The sequence below is a fragment of the Centroberyx affinis genome, unplaced genomic scaffold (genome assembly GCF_046629955.1).
Source record: "Centroberyx affinis isolate AG114_WGS23_722 - 3 ecotype Tasmania unplaced genomic scaffold, CSIRO-AGI_Caff_v1 ptg002750l_1, whole genome shotgun sequence".
Taxonomy (NCBI): Eukaryota; Metazoa; Chordata; class Actinopteri; order Beryciformes; family Berycidae; genus Centroberyx; species Centroberyx affinis.
Window position 1 is genome coordinate 87448 of NW_027280913.1, and position 21988 is coordinate 109435.

General features: G+C 41.1%; 1 protein-coding gene across 1 annotated transcript; it reads right to left on the bottom strand.

Moving 5' to 3' along the window:
- Positions 1-4118: 4118 nt before the first annotated feature.
- Positions 4119-15861, bottom strand: LOC139657758 (synaptotagmin-5). The gene is made up of 5 exons (XM_071535697.1): positions 15840-15861; positions 12752-13764; positions 6706-6877; positions 4976-5142; positions 4119-4268 (listed from the first exon to the last, which is right to left on the bottom strand). Exons 1-5 carry the CDS (start codon positions 15859-15861, stop codon positions 4119-4121), a joined length of 1524 nt encoding a protein of 507 aa, XP_071391798.1.
- Between the last annotated feature and the right edge of the window lie 6127 nt (positions 15862-21988).

Genomic DNA, 21988 nt, shown 5'->3' on the forward strand with positions numbered 1-21988 from the left:
GTAGCTTTAAGTCACAGATGTGTGACGTGGTTTAAGTGGTAATCCTGAAGTTCCTTGTGGTTTTTTTTTCTTATTTTGGCAGTGTGTCCAGTACTGTGACGAAGTTTGACTTTATGTAGGTGGCGCTCTTTTCTTTGTCTGTTCAGCCATGGTGGCTGTCACTGCTCATACTAACTACCCAGTTCTTCTTCTACTTATTGGAAAAAAAACAAAAACGCTGTTGCTGATGCCAGAAATGTGAAACACATCTCTTCTTTTGTGCCAGAGGATTTTTCCCAGGAAAGAGCTTAGAACAGCAAATGTATAAGCTTTCATCAACTGGATATAGGCTGAATCACTACTCTGTTATATCAATCAGCGATAAAGAGCAGCAAAACGAAAATGTATTCATATGAAAATGTCATGGATTATTACTTAAAGATGATAAGTTGACTAACAGTAACTCCTAATATGTTTTACTTTCACATCAGCAATCCTTTTGTAAGATCCTGTCAATATTTTTCAAATTTCCCAGTTTGAGCCAGGGGTTCCCAAACATTTTCATGACAAGAAACCCTAAATATATTTAATTTGATAGGATTTTGCCCTATCTAACACTTTTATTGTTAGTTATGATGAGCGTAGAATTATATTACCCTCTATACTGTAGGTGAGGAGACAACCACAGATGGGAGACTGAAACAAAATAACGTGACACATCCTGTAATTGTGGTAACTTCTAGTGAATAAAACAACTGTGAAATTAAACTCTCCTTCACTTTGCTGGGGAACAACCTGAGGGACGGCTGGAGGCCCCTGGACCCCACTTTCAGGACGGACGTGCTGCTTTAAGCCAGGAGGTGCTGTACAAATTACAGAGTCGGGAAAGGAGGCGTGAATTGAAGGAATTGAAGGCAGAGAAAGGACAAAAGCTCAGTGGGAAGCACTGACTTGGCATGATGCAGGTAATTAAGTGTGAGAACGTGTTTTCCATCCAACTGAGCCCATGAGATACAAAGATCCACATTTTACACTTTGTGACGGCTTTCTGAATCACGACGAGCGCTGAGAAGTGAGTTGTGTGGGTGTGTGTACTGTATGTGTGTGTGGCGCAGGGGTCATATTTTTTGGTGATCTAAGATGACATAAGATCACCCTAGGTGTTGAATTACATCATCTTTGGATTCCACATCCTATGTATATTTATAGCTATCAAGAGCGATGTCACCCACTGCGCAGAGGAAACGATGACTAAAACATGGAGTGGTGAAGCATACAATATCCACAACATCTCTGTCAAGTGCCAGTTGATTTGAATGGAGACGGGCCAAGGGGAGGGTATGTGATCATCCCTGCTGATTGGCAGTTTCTATATTTACAATTTACCTCTTTACATTTTAGTTTAGTTTATTACTTTATTTGACAGGGACAGTGCATATTAATAACAATTTAGCGGACACTGTTATCCATAAGGACTTATACATCATGTTTTCTGCAGGACACATTTGTTGCTGCAGGGATGGAATCTGTGACCTTCTGGTTATGGGATGTGTAGGTAAATAGAAAGCGGGAAGTATTTTGAAGCTTTATTTTATTTGTTTAGTCTGAATTTCAGTGTAGCCTGCTACTGTTTCCCAGTCTGAGAAGTGATTTAATGATAACTTTTAGTCTAACCCCTCTTTGCATATTTTTATGACTTGCAAAGCACAATATAAGCTCTGCTTTTAGATAAATGCTTTATAATTAACATATAGTATGTTTAGTGTTTTTTGTGTTATTACTTTTTTCATTATTCAATCAGCAAAAAAGAAATGATCAAGACTGCAATATATCTAATCGTCATCATATCAGTTTATTTCAAATTCTAATGATATTTGTAAAATTCTTCTCTTTAAAAAGCAAACGCATTCATATACAACTGAGACAACACATGACACCAGCAGGCATTGAAGTGGTCAATATATGAATTAAACAACTTCCAGGGCACAATACACAACGGTAGAGAAAATCAATTTTATAAGCATAATATAGAGGATAATTGAAGGGTTTCTTTCCAAACGCAACAAATCCATTCTGGAAACAAAACAAAAACATGTTACCCAATGTTCACTTAAAAAACACAAAAATTACATTTTATAAAAGGTGTCACAATTATGTACGTAAAGGGCTCAAGATAGCTGACAATGGTAAGAATTATCAATAGTAGGTGTTATGTTCATAACTGCGAACATTATGTTAAGAGTAGGTGTCACATTTTTCAAATGGTAGATATTTCATTTTGAAATGCAGCTGTTCAATTGAGTACAATCATTTTTTTTTCCTTTCAGCCTTTTCTTTTTCTAGTGTTGTAAAGTAACACTGAGAAGATATTTCCTTGCACGCTTTACTCTTGGAATGTAAGACTATTTAATTGTTGCACTTATTATAAGTGACTCTGGCTAAATGGCAGCTGAATGCCTAAAATGGAAGTCTAATATAAACATGTGTCTGATGGTTAAAAAGAGAATAAAAAGTAGAATTCCAATTTCCACTGAATTTTTGTGTGCAGAAAAGAGGAAGTATGTGGGGGAAAAAATCGGACTATGATGTTCTACATCTGTATCTGTAGGTGATCAAGTTTCTTATTGATTGATTTGTTTGATTGATTGATTATTTGACTGATGGATGGATCAATCAACCAAAATATGGATAGTTCCTCAAAAATATGCCAAAACTATTTTCAGTATGTCTTGCCTCGTAGCTTGTATTTTACACACAGTGTTCCATTGACTACAGATTACCAAGCCCATTTAAAAAACTCCAGTCCATGCAAATCCAGCTCACTTGTTTTTCCAAAGTCATCAAGTAATAAGGTTTACAGTAATGTTTTTCTTCATCAGGACCTCTATTGTAGTGAGAAGCCTCATGAATCCAAGTTTGAGACAGTGCTGCAGTCTGTATGTAATAATAAATTACAATATCTAGGGAGCCACAGTGGATGGGTAGTGCAAGATGGAACATTATGCATTATGATCAATAACACTATTTAATAAGGCTAATGCTTGGTAAAATCACAGTCACGTGACTAGCACAAACCACAAGTTCCACAAGAGCAAACAGCAGCCAAATTTACACTGGTTGTCACTGTAGATGAAACCCTTCATGCTTTATCCTGTATCCATCCTGCATTAGTACTGTATACAGTGATAACCATTATAGATGGCCTCCCTTATGTATTGGTCCTGCATTAGTAGGCCTACTGCAGACAATTCTTATACAGTACAACCATTTTAGTATTTTTTATGTATATAGTATTCATTTTAAAACTGTAGTGTCTGTTAGTCCCCAGACCATTCCTTATATCTTCCAGTGGCTGAAAAGTAAAAGCATAACTTAATTTTTCCAAAGAATTCCTCTTGGTGGCGGGACAAAAGTGCAGCAGTAATTAAGCAAGCATGCCACAAAAGCTTCTACAATGGCCCCATACTGCATGTCAGTGATCAGAGATGTTACGTGGACAAACACTGGCACAGTAACACACCACAGCCAACAACAAGCAGAGGGGCACTGGTCAACAAGAATGCTCCGTAACTTTGGAAACGTTGAAAATGAAAATGTACTCAGGCCTAGTCGACATTAACATCAGAGCGAATGGAGCCTTTCTGCACAATACAAAAAGTACCACAACAGCAGCACATTAGAGCACGAGTTCATGCAACCAGAATGATACAGTTTCACGGTCTTGAGTTTTGAAAAGTCACTGTGGAAATTATCGGATAGGCAATGCAGTGATGTACAATACTGTCGATATGGAGGAGGCTGCCCCACAGCCCTCATACCTTCCATACAGCATCAGCTCAGCGGTAAGGAGGATTTCCCCATGCTCGGTCCTTCTTCCTCCACAGCCATGCAGATACACATGGGCCATCTGGATATTTGCCAGTCTCTCGAGAGATAATTCATTCTTAACCATTTTACAGTCTGTTGACGGCAGACACGGACAATAGCTAACATCATGACAAGCTACCAAAAATCCACAACAGATATTTAGATATGGTTCACAGACAATCTAAAAACTACAGGTGTGTTATTCCCGCCTGGCCCCGCCTCTCTGTGTCCTTGGGAGGAGGGACACCAAACCCGCGGTCTGCCAATCAGTCCTACAGCACATCCGATTGGATGGCGTGCCAGCGAGCCGTCTCCATCTGCCCCCGGCTGCACATGTCCTTCCAGTGTCCTTGTCCCGCCTCCGGAGCCTCGCTGCCAATCAGCACACGACCCAGAGCGCTGCTCTTAGTGTAGAGACGACCCTGTAGACACAAAGAGATGATTGGATTAGAAATATAATCTAATCTAAAATATTCTTTTATACACCACAGATCCAGGGTTAATATGCAATATTGGGGTTGGATCAGGGCTAATTTACATTAATCACATGAACACAGGTCACGCCTTGGTCACCGCCATAAGTTTTCTCCCTCATACGCAACTCACTGCATGTTGACATAAAATCAACATAAAAGTTTGCGTACATTGGTCCAATCTCAAAACAATTGTCCATTTACAAACCAGCTGGTCAACAGATGAATTCAGCTGTGTCAAACGCTAGATGTCCATATTAATACTGGACCATCTAGCAGACCTTGATGGGTGGAGTCTCAGCTGTTTAATTACCAACATCTCAGCATTTTACTGACACAGAATGTTGCTGTTTAGTGAGGATGGAGATGATGTTGGGACTGTGCCAAATGACAGCTGCAAATCTGAGAGCTCAGTGTCTCCAATGTTAATGTGACCAAAACACAAAGGCAGCAAGAGACCACTTTCAAATAAACAAGTAAAGTAGCTATTTTATTTTATTTTATTTTAATTCCAAACTGCCAGGCCATCATTGTAAGTAGGAATATTGAATGAATAACTGAATAAATGAATGGCTTTGGTTTCTTAGTCACTCGTCATCCACTGGACACTGGAATCCTTCCAGTGTCCAGTCAAGGAGACTCCTTGAAGCTCCTACCTGCATGACAATAAACTCGAGGACCAACGGCAGCTGAGTGATGTCACCAGCGGGCAGGTCAAACAGGAAGGGAGCGTTCCAGACGGGGTTTGGACCGCCGGCTCCTTTGGTCTCCTTGGTACCGATCACCTTCCCATTCTGACGCAGGTTGATGACAACATAGTGGTCTGTGGGAAAAATGACATCAGCAGTTACATCCCCAATCATGGTTATATCAATGTTATATTTTGATAATATTGGTAATTTCATATATCCTCCCTGTTGGAGAAAATAGCTTGACTGCCATGCATTTTTGAGTTTATACATTGAGTTTTAAAAGTGTTTCACAAGCTCAAGGATGTAGAATTTCCTCACATAGAGTAGAAAAAATCACCAAAATTGGAGTTAGAGCTTTTTGGCGATATACAGTTAACAATAATACAATTTTCAGATAGAAAATAGCTGTCACCAGAAAAATACCCGTCACCTTCATAGTAAATAATGAGGATATGCATGTACAATAACTAGTTGGATTCAGCAGATCAATTTTGATTACATGCATACTGTGCATTCTACCTGATTAAGACATACAGATGGAAAATAGGCTCATAATTCAAATGTACTTTTTCAACGCAGGTCTATTTTACTGTATGATGTTTATTGAGCCTTAAATATATGGAACAGAAAGAGAAGCATTGAGAGTCTTGGTGCATATCAGGACATCCATTCTTGAGATTATAAAAACTAAGATGTTCTCCAGTGAGCTGAAGTCTTGTTAGCCACTTGATCCCTTCTAAAGGACCACATGGCTGATTATCAGGCATGTCCTTCACCATACTGTACTGCAAGAAATGTCCATCTAAATCAGTCATTTAATCATGCATAGGCTCCTGAAATAGCAAGTGTTTCCAGTGCAAATCAAGTTATTTTAAGGACTATCTTGAATCAAATGATGTGAAGCTGCAGTGGAAAAAAGATTTGTTTTTTACTTGTTTTATGAAAAAATAAGATTTTTACATCACTTGTTGAAATGGAATTTTTTTGCAGTATAAATGTATGTAAATATCTGGCCATAGCAGTGTTGTATACTGTGTTGTATTAACATCACTTGAAATGAACTACCGATTTAGTCCATTCACATCATCAGAATCCTCTGAATGCCTCTCCTCTTTCAGCCTTTCACATACGCATCCTCACTTGCAAAATACAATCTTCCTTTAAAAATGTTTTTTGCATGCTGCTTGGATTTAGAATACTAAAATTAAAAGGCAATGCATCACTGTGAGACAAAAAAACATGTATCTGCAAAAAAAAAAGAATCCTTATTTTCTCATTACTGTAACACCCCTGTATTTTGAAACGACAATGTGATTTTAACAGGTTTCACTCTCAACACGTAAATGACCATGTAGCCCAAAACTTTCAGTTCAAACGTGGAGAAGAAAAACATCTAACTTGCAGTTACATGTTTTTTCCTTGATCGCAGCAAATAAGTGGATGGTTTTTAGATCTCCTGCTTCCTGGCTCTTGACCAGCATCATCGCAGCAGAGCTGTAATTCAGATGCGGTGAGATATGATACAGAGAGGAGGGGAAATGACACCAGGCTGATCAGTTCCTAATCTGATTATACTACAACCCAATCAGGGAGCCGGCCTCTGTCTGACTGTGGCTGGAGGAGAATGGAGAGCGGACATATAACGACCGCATGCCTCTGTATCTAATCTCAGCATAACATATATGTTAATTTACCTGGAGCCCCTGGCATCCGTGTGAGCTTGGCCAGATTCTCGGCCTTTCGGACCATCACCTTGATCCGCTGGGCCAGTGTCTGGTACTGCAGCAGGATGAACAGTTGGCCCAAAGCCCGGGGAGCGCAGACTGAACTCTTCCTGTGACCCAGCGTCTCCTGAGAACTCAGGCTCTGGGGGAGGGAAGGAGGGTAAAACACAGAGAAAAAGGAACGGGGTGAGAAAGAGAGAGAGAGAGTTGAGCAAGAGAGGGAGGCGTCTTCTTTCATTACGCAGATGTTCCCTGCATCCTGGGGAGGCTGGGAACGAAATGAAACCGAGGGCAGGAGAAAAAACGACACGGTCACACTGTTAAAGACTTGAACCACATCCCTCATAAATATCTCTCCTTCTACAGCTCCCCAAGCTCAGTGTAGCTCAGTGGGTTGAACAAGGCACTAACACGGCCAGGGTTAGGGGTTCAATTCCCTGTGTAGCTCAATGGGAAGAGCAAAGCCCATCCAACTCCATTAAAGCGATTCACTCTGTCTACTCTGTCTACCAATGTAAAGCCAGCAGTAAGAAACTTAGATGGTATTTTTGGTGCTAATTTGAGCTTTGATGCACAGGCTGAGAAAGTTGTTCCATCTTTTTCTCTTCCACCTGTAGGACATTTCCAAAAATAAATGAGTTTTTATTCTTTAGTGATCTGGAAAAAGCATCATCGACACTTACAAATATACATACAACTATATTGGATTTACATTTACATTGGCTACCCGTTAGTTTCAGAATTCATTTTATGATTTTGCTTTTCACATGGGTCTGACACCAAGCTACATCACAGACCTTTTAGCCCTGTATGAGCCAGATCGTAGCCTGTGGTCCTCGGGCAGTTTGCTATTGGCTGTTGCAGTGTCTAGATTAAAAACAAGAGGCGATCGGCCCTTTTGCCATCAGGACTCCCAGACTTTGGAACGACTTGCATGAGAAGTTCAGGCTAAATCTGTATCATCTTATCACCTCTTAAAGCTTGTTTTTATAGACTTGCTTTTAGGTTTTCAACCTCCATTTTATGACTCTTTGATTTGATGTGGGCTTTTTTAATCCTTTAGGAAGCGCTTTCTAATTTAAATAAAAAGTATTATTAAGGTTATTATTATAGATGCCAAGGTTCGGGGTTTGATTGCCACTGGGGCCACCCATCCTAAACTTGTATGTACTCAAGGCACTTTGGATTAAAGCGTCCAACAAAAACAAATGCATTAGCATGATAGTAATTTTCATGAGATTTCACGTCAAATCTCATTAGCCACTGTAGTTTGGGGCCCAGTGAGTCACAGTCTGCTGACAGCTAGCTGAGTGTTAGCCCGCCAGCGTCGTCCTGAGGCCAGGGCAGCAGAGTGTGAAGGGGATTTCATCCAACAAGTGAGTTTCGGTTCACCGCCTCTGTCTGTCACCAGTGCTTCGCCTCAGAGGCCAGCACTCACCCTGACACCACCTTTTAAGAGGAGAAATATTTCTCCACAAACACACATTGCCAAACAAAACTCACTCAACTCAACTTTTTGTACTGGAGCCAGAGATTTTTAATGTGGATACTGTATTTCTATATGGAAGGGACAGGGGTGATAGTGAGACAATTTAATCAGATGTAGATTTAATTTAATATCTTAGCATTATGCAACATACTACTACTACTTCTACTAGTGTCAGTAGGTGGAGTATACTGGGAAGTGAAACTGCTACCAGGAGGCTGCAGGACAGTAATAGGTGACTTTGTTAGTTGGCTGAAGTCAGTGGATCTCAACCTTTTTGGCTTGTGACCCCCAAAAATAAAGTGATGCCTGCTCACGATCCTCTGTTGCTGGCATTGTCATGCAGTATGGGTAAATATAATGATTTTATTTTCTCTACTAGACCCACTTTACATCATTGACTGTTGAAGAAGCCTATGGGCTGCAAGGAATGATTATTTCACAAGAAATAGGCATTTATTACAAAGATTAAAGACATGACGATAAATTTGTATATTCAAAATGTATTTTTTCACATCCCGTAAATCATCTTGTGACCACACAGAATCATCTTGGAACTCCCTGGGGGGTCCCGACCCCAAGGTTGAGAACCACGGGACTAAGCAGCTTACAACTTACAGCAATTGTGCTGTTTGGTTTTCCTTCACTGAGCGCTACAGAATGGGTAATAAAAACTGTTTGTGTCATGCTCCAACCCTGTCATCTGTGTCTCTTTCTACAATACCTGCAAAATTGTTCCATCTATAATGTGGATATGCAGAGGATGGGGTGATTCAGTTTGAGGCAGCTAGTTGAGAAAAGTCGGCTGTCCTACCTCCTCCTCCTAATCTAATTCAACGAAGCAGACAAAGTCTGTCTCTGCGTTCTTCTTCCGCTTCCGAGAGGCAAACTCCCCTCTTAAGTTGGATATTTGGGTTGGGCTATTTTAAAGGGACACTATTATAGGAATTCAAATTTTGTTCTGTTTATTTACCCACATCAGAGATGTTTAATGTAGACGTCAAAATTGGATTTTGCTTGATTCACTCATTCATTCATTCATTCAATAAATATACTTTGCTACATTAATTGGCAAAACAACATGAAGACCATTATTCTTATTCTGACCTGTAGTATATTTGAAAAAAACATCATGAAAACTGAATATATGGGGCATTAGGATATGTGATATTTAGGAAGAATCAAATTTGAGACTGTCAAGTAAATGCATGTATCAAACTACTTTCCGCTACGCTCAGCGGTGTTATGTCATACCGGCTGTTATTTTTGGGACAAGGCTCCTCTGTAGAAGGCTGTTATTTGGTAATTCAGTTCACCGTGGATGTTACGGGTTACATAACATGTATTAACTGACTGACTACGTGTGAGTCAGCCAAGACAAAAGCCAGCGATCTCCCCCTGGATCAAAGCACAGTACAGTCAGCATGGAGGAAAAAACATAATAGTATAATATTGAGATACTTTCCCCAATGGATTTGGTTTATTTTCTTTCAACCTTTATTCCACTGAAGATTGATTGAATACTCGTGCTCTATCCACAGCGCCCGGCTTCACACTCACACCGTTACGCACATTCCACATGACGCTTCCCAGTACAACTTCGGTCTTTTACTGTTGGCCATTCAATAGCTCCACTGGTGCAGTTGGTGGCTGAGTGCCTTGTTTTTGAGGAGGAGAAGAGTGTTTCTCAGTGACCTTCCCTTCCCAGGGGAAGCGTTCAATTTCAATGATATACATCCAATTTGAAAAATAACTGCCACCTAAAATCCATTAGTCAATATTTCAGAAATAAATATGATTTCATCCTCAAAAGTGTAACAATTTCTGTTTTTTTCCAGTACTGGATATATAATTTTGAAATTAATATGAAGAGCTTTCTGAAACTCTGCAACTCTGCAGTTTTAATCTTCTCATTTGCTTTTCAGTCCTATTGATATAATGATCTTCTATCAGCTGGTGTGCTTGCAAATGGAAAAAAAAATAAACTGCTTGAAAATATGAAAGGTCTTGAATTTCATCTAAGCGCTGATTCATAACTTGGCAAGTATAATTGACTGACATTTTGCTGACTTAATGGATATTATTCAGCTTTTCTGGCAGACTAATCACTCACACTAAGAATCATAATATTATGTTGTGGCCCAAATATGATGATTATATCTTAACATATAGATCACTGATGATTCCCACATATGTGATACACTACTTTGTAATATAAATTATGCATTGATAATTCATATAGCTACTATTATTATTATTATTATTAATAGTATTATTATTAGTAGTAGTATTGTGCTGGTGTGAAAGTGTGTAACTGTATGAATGTGAAGTAGGGCAATGCTGATAAAGAGTGTGCATGCTCAGCAAAAAGCATCTCTGGATAAATACAGGTGAGAAAAATACACACATTACATTAAGCGCACAGCACTGAATGCTGATTAACGTGGAAATGAGATGACTAACTCAGCAGTTCCATCCCTTTCCTCACCAATCTGCTCTTTCCGTCCGTTAGAATGACACAGTCCTCAAGTTGCTGCCACATCATGCCTCCCATACAATATCAGAATAAGACGGATATCATCAATACAGAGGGTTCCAGCTGGTCTTATTTCATTAAAACTCTGTGTTTTACTATAAATCCAGAGAGAGGCTACATTAAAAGCCGGAATCACTAGCCCACAGTCTCCTTACACTCATCATCCCTTTTTAAACCGTTACTTATCCGGGCTGCTGAGCACCCATGCTCTTTTACAGCAACCTCCTGCCTCATTCACACATATTCACACCCGGCAGCTGCTGGTATTGAGGAAGAGGAGAGTAATGGGGGAGAGAGGGAGGTGGGGGGGGGATTACTCATTCACTTTCCCCTTCCCAAATTTTTGTGGGCTGTGGGATTCAAACCAGCGACCTTCCAGTCATAAGTCCAAGCAAAGGATGAACCACGTTTACTGTCTAGATTATAGATATCAGGGAAGCCAGCTCGCTAAATATTTTTAAAAGAAAGCTAAAAACGTATCTCTTCACTTTAGCCTTTAACTAGCTACGACTTTCCTGATACAGGCCTTAAACTTTTTTTTTCTTTTTTTTTTTACACTTTGCTTCGCACTTATGCACTGCTGCACTTCTTTTAAAATGTTGTATTTTACTTGATTTTAATCATTCTATGTACTCTATTTCTTAACGTTATTTTTATTATTATTCAGTGGGTTTTATTTTCCATCTTATATTATGCTCATTCTATGTCTATTTTCATGCATGTAATTTCTTTGTTGTAAAGCACTTTGAGCTGCATTTCTTGTATGAAAGGTGCTATACAAATAAAGTTTATTATTATTATTATTATTATTACTATGTGTTGTGCATATGTTGTGAAATGTCTTCTTCTACTTCTAATTGTCTTGTTGACGATAGATAGATAGATAGATAGATAGACAGATAGATAGATAGATAGATAGACAGATAGATAGATAGATAGATAGATAGATAGATAGATAGATAGATAGATAGATAGATAGTATCTATATGACCATAGCTGGGAGCGATGCTACCTGCTTCCACTCCAAACTTACAGCACGTCTCCTCGGCGAAGACCAGGGTGACTGACTGACTGAGTAATGCCCCCCCACCACCCCCACCCCCCTCACCCCCCTTCACCAGCCTGTTATTAATGCCCTCTGGCAGTGTTTCGACAGAGCCTCAGAGGGCACGGCGTGGGCGCGCTGCCAGCTCGCTGCACTCCGCGTGTTTGCTCTGCACTCGCTAACGACAATGTCACCATGTCTAACAACAGTGGAAAAAACGGCTAATGGGGGAGCTGATTAGACGCTGCATTCCTTCATGGATAAAACATGATATGGGCTATTCATAGGCCTGCGTGCGTAGTCGTGCTATCCGTTAAATCAACTGAAAATGCAGACTTCTTTTTTTTTTTTTTTTTCAAACGAAGAAAGTTTCTCTAAACAGTGACAATGAACATAGTACAGTAAGCACACTGTAAGAAGTGATGAATCAGTGACCCCAAAATGATCTGAAACCACCACACATGCACAACCCACACACATACACGCATCACCCCCCCCACACACACACACACATAACCCACGCACACACACACACGCACGCACAACCCACACACACACACGCATCACCCCCCACACACACACACACACATAACCCACGCACACGCACGCACAACCCACACATACACACACACACACATGCACAACCCACACACACACGCACACGCATTACCCCCCACACACACACACACGAATAACCCACACACACTCACACACACACACACAACCCACACACACACACACACACACACATGCACAACCCATACACACACTCACAAGCCACATTCCACTTTGCTGTAGTCTGCACTCTGCTGTGTTGTGACTAAGGTCTACTGCTGCACTTTTGTCTGTTTTCTGGCTTCACACACTGTTTGCACTTGCCAGCTTGGTGACTGTAAATTGCAATAAGTAAATAGCAATAAATGAATGAAATGCTCAAATCACCATCTACCTTTTTCAGCTTGCTCTTAGCCGGGCTGAGCTCCCTAGAGTAGGTGGTGGTGGTGTCGGGCTCCCAGTCCGTCTGCCCACAGGGCATCTCCACCACCCCCAGAGCCGCCTCTCTCAGGCCAGAGAAGTCCCTGCTGTAGACAGCCAGTCTCAGAGTGCAGGCGCGGAGCTCCGCCACAGAGCCCACCTGCAGCACAAAGCTCTGGCTGTGGAGCTCCGGGCTGAGGCTGCGGCGCCGCGAAGCCACCTGTTGAGGGGAGGGGCAGAGCGGAGGCAGGCTGGCCCGGACAAACACCCCGCTGCGCCTTCGGGTGGCCCCCGAGAGCCCCAGGATGTTGACCACCAGGGTGCCACAGGTGGGGGAGAAGAGCAGGGAGAAGTGCAGGAGAGGAGCGGGCTTGGAGGGGATGGAGAGGGAGCCGGAGCCGTACTGTGGCGGAGAGGGCTCCCCCTGCCGGCCGGGACCTCTGGCGGCGGCGGCGGCGGTCAGTCGGCTGCTCTCGCTGTACAGGAAGCTGTCGCCGCTCACGGTGCTGCGGCGGTCCATCGCCCGGCGGGTTTTGGACACCAGGCTCAGCTTAGGGAGGGAGGGCAGAGAGGCTCGGCCGTGACTGGGAGGTTTAGCGGGCGAGCAGGGGACGGCCGGGGTGCTGAGGCGCCGCATGGGGAAGCAAGACCTGGGAGACTCTCTCAGCTCGGCCGACCTGGGAGAGCCGGGGTCAAAGGGCAGGGCGGTGAGGTCGTCCTCAGAGGGCGAGGAGCTGCTTTTAGGGGAGGGGAAGTCCAACACGTCCCCGTCCAGCTCCTCGTACTGCTGCTTGACGGGCTGGGTGCAGGGGGACGGCGTCAGGGTCACGGTCACCCGCTCGGCAGGACCGCCGCGAGGAGACAAGAATGCCGCCTCCTTGTCCTGCGAGGAGAGACTCTTCCGTCTGCGCCAGCACAGGATGCAGCCCAGAACCAGACAGTAGCAGAACACAGCCAGACCCACGGCCAGCAGGATCTGCAGGTGAACTAGACACACAGAGAACACAACGGTCGTCACGGGCTGATGTTGTTGTCAGTGGCATTAATGATGAACATGAGAAAGAGAAAGAGAGAGAAAAAAAAGGAGAGAATAGGGGAGAGAGAGAGAGAGAGAGAGAGAGAGCCAGAGCCAACAAAAGGCCTGAGCCTTGTGTTTGTTTGAGAATCAGACCATTAAATGTATGTATTGTTTTTCAGTGACCCAGGTCATTGGGAACGCAGTGAAAATAACCAGAGAGAGAAAGAGACCTTCAACGAGCCCAAATTCATTGCAAAAGATCTCATGATATCTGACTCGCAGCAATTACCTTGTTGTGTCTGCGCTCTTCATCCTTAACGAGATTAAAGAGGAAATGTCTCAGGATTTGTAATCATAATTGTTCCTTTGTATAAATGGTATTGGCACTGTTGCTGCTTTGATCCAAAGCAGAGCAGCAGCGCACACCGAATGCGTTGCTGTCAAATTTCCTGGCAACCAAACTGTGTGTGTGTGTGTGTGTGTGTGTGTTTATCTTGCAAGCATCTTGCTGATTACACTTGCTGATTTCATACCAGCATTAGGATTTTAAAGCCAAATCCTCCTGCCCATTTAACGCCAGTCAGTGCGGGTGTATGGGGATGACTCATGCATCACAGCCAGTGACATAGTGGTAAAAAAAAAAAAAAAACGTTAGTGAACTGTGACTTGCAAACAACCACCAAATAGAACAAAAACCGTTTATACTATCAGAAAATAATTAATTTATGCTTTTTTTCCCCCCAAGAAGAGCCTATCCTCAAATAACATCCATGAGTTTGACACTACTTACTATTAGGGATGCTATGAATTTATCTCATAAATTTAAATATCTCATTTAATATCAGCCTAAACAGGAGGGTAAACTCCTTGGTGGGTTAAGTTTAGGTGGGTTTAGCCTTCACTACATCTTTGATCAGAACAGATGTGGTTTCTTAGGGGCTAAATGTTGGAGAAACACACCTCTATCGGGACTATCTAAAGGGTGCATCTCAATAAGGAGCATACACGAATCCTCACATCATCACATAGAGATTTATCAGCCAGTAAAGGCACCCAGCGTCAGGTGGATCTTTGTGAGGATGAGATCACTATCAAAGGCTGAGTGCTAATCGTCAGCCCAGATCCATTTCAGTCTCTGCTGAGAGTCTTAAACAGCTTCCATTAGGAGATGAAAGTATAGGGTTGAAAATGCAGCAGCATTATTAGAAACTAACGGGCTGATGGTAATGCTCTGACAGCAATCATGGCACTCCAAATGTGAAGGCAATGAGTCAGACTGGCCAGCCAATGGACAAGGTTATGGAAGTCCAAATGAGGTAATGATGAAGCCTGAGCTGTACCCGACAAATGGTGAATTTTGTATGGGTTGCTGTTTGTGTGTCGGTAGTGGCAGAAATGTCTGTATCAGTTTTATTATTGTAGCCTGAAGAGGCTGCTGGTAAGACTTCACCTAACCATGAAAGATGCAGTAGTTATAACGTAGGAAATGGCAAATGTTCTTTCCTTTAACAGAAAGGGAAACATATTTTATTCTCAAGACTAATAAATGAAATAAAATATAGCACAAGGAAAACTTGTATTTTTTCTTGCCTACAATCTGTTGGTCCTTATTCAAACAAGATTATCTAAAAAAAAATGTATTTGTCAAATATACACTCATGGTACAAAACATTAGAAACACCTTTAAAATATTGAGTTGCAACCTCTTTTGCATAATCCATCTCTTAATTGTCTCAGTGCATAAAAATCCTTTGTCAACCTGTCTCCTCCCCTTCATGACTGAAGTTGGTTTATCAGGTGAAATCAGTAAAGGATCATGATTTTCTATTTTATGGAAAGATCTGTTCCTAATAGTTATATAGGCTACTCAGTGTATGGCATTCCTGGCTCATTTATTTGCATTTGTTTCTAACGCAATTCCACAGAACAAAACTAGTTGGCACCAATTTCGTTGCCATAACAGACTGCAAAAAAAAAGTCTAAGAAACAACTTTTAATGTTTTTAACTCAACATTTACATACAAGAAGACTTAAGGCTCCTTACCTCCCAGGGTGTATTGCGACATGTTCCTGTGCAGTTTGTTATGTGTCTTGACTCAGTGTGAGCGCTGTTTCAGAGAGCGGTCCATCGCCAGTGTGCAGGGACCTGCAGCCTCGCAGCCAATAGCAACTTCGGGTGACTAAGCTTTTATTTCAATCGCACTAATTGTGCGTGGGAGGCAGAGAGGATCCATCGCCTTCTTTAAAACGTAGAAGCCAGTTCAACCAACCAGCGCCGCCGTCGTTTGTCATTTTATTGATTATCTGATTCATTGGTCTTGTTATGTCTAAGGAGAACAAATTATAGATGGGAAAAGTCCCGTTGGACAAATAAACCTATAGTAGCTACGCAAAACCAGCAGCCGTAATTGTGACAGATATGTTTATGTTTCAGATTCTTTTATAAATAATAATCAATATAAAATAACGTTTGCTACAGGCATATCGTCCCAGCAAGAGCTAATTTCTAGGGATAAACGAATATATTGCCCTAATCAGAAATTGGATATTTGCCAGTCAGTGTCTGGCAGCTCCAGTATGATTGATATGATGCAGTTTGACTGGTGACTTATTTATTGTAGAAATATGTTGAGCTGACTAAGCCTCTCATCAACATTTTGATTGAATTTCGGTATGTATGAATATATTTCATTAATTTTATCATCCTGGGTTTCAGTGGAGAATTCTAGTGTCCCATGGTATAAATGCTGTTTCAGAGGCTTTTCCACAAGTAATATCAGCACTGAATATCAGCTATCGGCAGCATCAATCCAGGAAAAATCTGTGTCAGCCTTCAAAAACCCAAAACAGTCAACCCCTATTTATTTCCATGGCTGGATTACGAACAGGACACACCAAAGGCCCCGAAAGCCACATGTGGGTTCACATGTGGATACATTTGTAATTTAATTCTGACTCCTTACATTTGAATTGTAGGATCATTATTCCTACCACCAGTGTTTCACTTATATTTAAAGAGCTGAGAAGTGTAAGTTATTTGAATCTGAAAAAATACATTTCTACCTAAGAGGGATTCAAACAAAATGTGGCATTTCACTGCTTCTTGTCATATATGGCAAATAAACAGTTTCTGCTGTTAATTTTCCTTCATCAAAAGACATATGCTTTACCATCTCCTTTATTTGTATATATTAGTGGTTCTCTCCTATTGTCTCAGTTACAGACACCACATGTGTGCACACATATACGCAGGCAACAGTACAATATGCATACGCTACACATTCGCAACGAAAACATGTCTGATGATGATGAATCCTTACTCTGATGTTTATGCTGTTTCTCTAATCAAATGTCCCTAGTAGGTTGAAACGTTTGCATTGCACATTTTTGCACTCTGCCGCATAATAAATATCAATATCAATATCAATAAGGCTCATTATGTTGTGAAGTCCTGTGTTTACTTTGTAGTTCCCTTGTATGTAGTCCCATACATACGCTGCCTATTGGATCTACCCACCTACACATCCACCACAAGGACATCCAAACAAAAAGAAAGGGAACGATGACTCACTCTTCAACACACACACACACCATACATGCATGTGTGTGTATACTGTCTCACCTTTGTTTCTCTCTCTCTCTCTTCCTCCCTCTCTCTCTCACACACACATACACAGCATTTGGATTATGGCTTTTCTGCAAAACAGCTCCTTGGTATTGACATGATCTATGTCTTGCTTAGCACTCTGAGCTGACGATTCATCACAGGAGGCTGTAAAAGGAGCCCCTTTAAATGTCCCTCCACCACACACACACACACACACACACACACACACACACACAGACACACACATGAAATGGAGTGGCAGTAAGCAACATCTTTCCTATGCTTGCCTAAAGCTTTGGAGATACAAATGACTAACAGTCTTTCAGCACATATGTGTGTCTGGTTTGTGACAACACAAACATATGCGTGCTGAGCAAGTGTGGAAGAGACAACAAGCATCAGCTGAACCCCACTAACCCTCTCCAACACACACTGCTCTTTAGGTAGAGCACTCACCCTCAGATAAATCAGTGCGCCCTCAGTTTCAAATCCCTGTTTTTTCCATCCCTGCTCATAGTGGCTTGAGTGTTCAAGTTTGATTTCTGTTTGTTTGAATGATTTCACAGTGCTTGGATTAGCATTTAACACTTAAGAAAATCCGTCATATGATAGACTGATCTGCTTCAACAAGTGATTCGGCTTGAAATATATCAGTTTGCAAGTCAGTCTGCAGAAAAAAGGCTTACATTTTAAAGGGTATTTGTTTGGATATAATAGTGGTTCGTCCTTGTTACCAGTTTTATTGTGTTTAAATATTTATTTAAGGGCTCGGTTCTGGCCCCTAGTTTTGATTTGCTCTTTCCTTGGACAGAGGTTCATTTTCAGTCATGATGTGAGTGTTTTAATTCATCATGAAAATGTATGCAATGTCCTACAGTTAAGCTAAATAGTTTAATAGTCATTGTGATTTTACTCATTTATGAGTTATGGCATTGCAGCTATTTTACCAAACCAACTTCTCAAAGTGCAGATAAGCAACTATACTTTATCAAAAAGCTGTTGTTATTTTTGCCCCTTTTTTATTTGAAGCTAAAAAAAAACTTTTGCCCAGAGATGCAGTTATATGCTCTGCATATAAGTTATATAAGAGCATATGCAGAGCCGTATGCAGATCCACTTGCAACTGCCAAAAATGTTTTGCCCCCTCAGTGGTTTTGTTCTGTAACAGGCCTGGGAGAGACAGAGCTAATATGTATGACTTTCTAATGTAGGTTTCATGGAAGCTGGTAGTACTTCTGAAAAGGGGAAATAGACTGTTCATTTGTGTGTGTGTGTGTGTGTGTGTGTGTGTGTGTGTGTGTGCGCACGCACGTGTGTGTATGTGTGTAGTGTTGTCATGTTGTACTAATTACATGTATCCATGTATTACAAGTGAGTTTGACCTTTTTTAGCTTAGCCAATTTAGCTTTTAGCTGCACTAATCTTGGTGTTTGTTTTAACCTTGTCTGTATGGCAGATACTGTAGGTGGGGCTTACTGTATCAGTACAATTTAAATCATGTAATGTAAGTTGAATCAATCACAGAAAAGTATACGAAACTGACTTCAAATACTGTAAACTCTCTGGCACTCTTTGTATTGTCCTTAGTGGCAAGCCCATTCATCTGATACCACTGTTGGGATAAATCCAATGCCAATAATTATTTGCTTGAGTACTACTTGAACATGTGTGCATACACATGCTGACACACTTATAACCACACAGGCAATAGCCTATAGAGGTTAGAGAAATGGGCTTGTGATTGGAAGGTCGACAAATACAGCAGGGTAATGCTGAAAAAGAGCATGCACACTCACTCTCTCTGAATAAAGGTTAAAAAGCCACACACACAAACCTTCCTACTCACTACACACTCACTTCCCCAGTGATTTCATTTTCTGCATCAGGGCTATTTTAATTTATTGCATTTCCCTTGCTGGTCATTGATGCAAATTGTTACTTTGCTGTTTTCAACCATATTGTTTCTGATGTCATTTTGTCATAGTCGTTTTTTTACAAATCCTTTGAGATTATTTATGTCACATGCACAAATTAGTAGTTTGTTTCTTCACTGTTTCTAACACTTCACCTCTGTATTCACTTCACTTCACTTGTGCAACTAAACTAAACTAAATTAAAATGAAATAAAACACAACAAAACAAAATTAAGTTAAAAAAAAACAACTAGTAGTCTCAGTTCTGATTTGATCAGTGGATGCCTGCCTAATGAGAAACCCTATCATGCTCTTTAACCTTCATCAAGGCCTTGATCCTGGGGAGAATTTACACGCCTGCTGGCAAAACACATCACACTAGAGCATGATTCTCTGTGAAGCCTGTATGTTGTTATGCCATAAATATGGCCGCTGCAGGCCAAAGGGGCTCGTAACGGAAGCCTTACGTCGCTCCACATTAAAGCGCTGTCCTTCCCCCTGGAGGAGTTTATGAGCTTGTGTGTGGGCGGAGTCAAATAGTCACTCATTTGAATACAGATGAATAGGCTGCCGTTTAATTGTATCCCTTTTAGCATCGCCCACGAGTGCGAGCGAGAATGTGTTTATCCTCAAAGCTCAATCAGCCAGACTGACGACTGTACAAGACAAAGAGCAGACGAGTCCAGCTGGGAGATCTAGACCTCACATGGTGGTAGAGAGGCTGTTTATCACGGGTGGCGGGATTATTTACAGTAAAGCCATTTATAAAACAGATACAACTGTGATCATGAACAACTTTTATACCTGACATCATATACTGGGGTTTTCTTTTGCTTTTCTCTTTTTCTTGTCTTTGCCTCTCTGTGGATAGATCGTTGCCAGTGTTCATTCTTGTATGTATTTTTAGCTTATATATATAAAATATAACAGCCAGGCTCTGTGTGTTCATTTGTTGGTTCATTCATTTGTGTATAATGCTTTATGAAAGTGCTCTGCATAGAGGAATTACATTATGCACTGTTTAGGTCCAAGAGCCTTAAAAGCCCTATAGGGGAAATGCTGTTCATACACCAGGCAGTACGGTAGAAGTCAAACAAGCATCAACCAACTGGAGGCTGGGGCACTGTACATCCAGGACGTAGCTTGGTGATTTTCTATCTGTAGTGACTAAGTCAACGCATGAATTAAGTATTTTAAATATTTTGTTCAGTGATTCTCTTAGTTCCAACATCACTGACCCACCACAGCACTTTGGTGTTAACAGGTGGAGTTTTTAAAGTCAGTGTGGTTTCATTCACTCCAATCATGCATAGACCTTTTTAACCTGTCCCATAATACACCTACACAGATCCGGTCTGCAGGGGAAATTAGTTAGTTAGTTGGTTCCCCCCCCCCCTTCTTTCAAGACTCACATTTTGCACCGACATTCAAATCTCACTTTTTCCTCACAGCTATAGCACTATTTCCACCTACAGCAACAACCACCTAAAGTTAGCTTGATATTGGATATTCGGTGCATATTAATTTTTCCACCTTCAATAACTTGTAATGCGTGAATACTGGAAGAAGAACAACAATTTACAACCATTGGCTTCAGTGTTTGAGAAAACAAAACCACAGAATATCCAATATTAATTTAACTTTACTCCAATCACCTACAACCCACAGCTAAATGGACAAAGTTCCCAGTCGTTTGAGGTTGGTGAAAGACATTCTGGGAAATGCAGGAAATCAAAGCTGTGACTGCTACACCACCAGTCCAATTTTGATAAAACTTGGGGGGGATGATGCGTCTTGTTATTGATTGGCCCAATGGTTGCCTGCATCATTCATGGGGGGCAACATGTTTGACTTGTTCTCCCCATGAAACAGACTGAGCAGGTGAAGGCTCCAATCCCTTACTGATTTCACCTGCTAAATCCACTTCAGTCTTGAAGGGGAGGAGATTTACAGAAGGATTTTTATAGCCTGAGGAAACTCAGACATACAGTAGACCTCAGTGCAATTCAATATTAGGGAGGTAGTCCAAATGTTTTAGACTCTGACAGTACATCTGACCTCATTCATTTTGATTCATTATTTACATTGTATCATTTATTCTTGCCTTGGATACAATTCATCTGTTCATTCATGTGACGTAGTCTCCTACTAGTGAAGGTACATGAGATTTAAAAGGGAGTGAGGTAATCTTGCTTTGGGAAACCAGCCCAAGTCTCTGTGATTTGGAGGAGGAACTTTGCTTACCGGTGAGCTTAACATTTATCTCAATCAGCCAGCATTGGAGTTTTGTTACAGTACTAATGAACGCATACATTAGTCTCTGGGAATTAGGGGGGACACATTAAGAATGCATGTAAAATGAATGTAGTCATGATTAATGTGATACGGTTGGAAATGGAAATTTTATCTGATGTGAACATTTGCACGATAGCATACATGATGGAGTGAGTGTGACATGGGAAATGATTTAATGGGGATTATATAATGGCTAGTTTCAGCCAAGCAATCTGATCCCAACGTGTTGATAATTCATAGAGCATGGCTAGCTCGGCTTTACTGGTGGCTCTGCTAACTCGTGTGACACTTATCCTGTCTTTTACTCTATTTAAAACATTATACACACTTCTTTTGAGAGAACTTTTCAGACAGTACAGCATTAGTAACGTATGTACT

What these genes read in the sequence shown, in the direction of transcription:
- LOC139657758 (XM_071535697.1), bottom strand. Translation starts at nt 15,861, where the DNA reads ATGTCGCAATACACCCTGGGAG. An exon ending in GTCGCAATACACCCTGGGAG is followed by an intron (nt 13,765 to 15,839) that starts GTAAGGAGCCTT and finishes CTGTGTGTCTAG; the next exon opens with TTCACCTGCAGATCCTGCTG. An exon ending in TCGAGTTTATTGTCATGCAG is followed by an intron (nt 4,269 to 4,975) that starts GTAGGAGCTTCA and finishes TTGTGTCTACAG; the next exon opens with GGTCGTCTCTACACTAAGAG.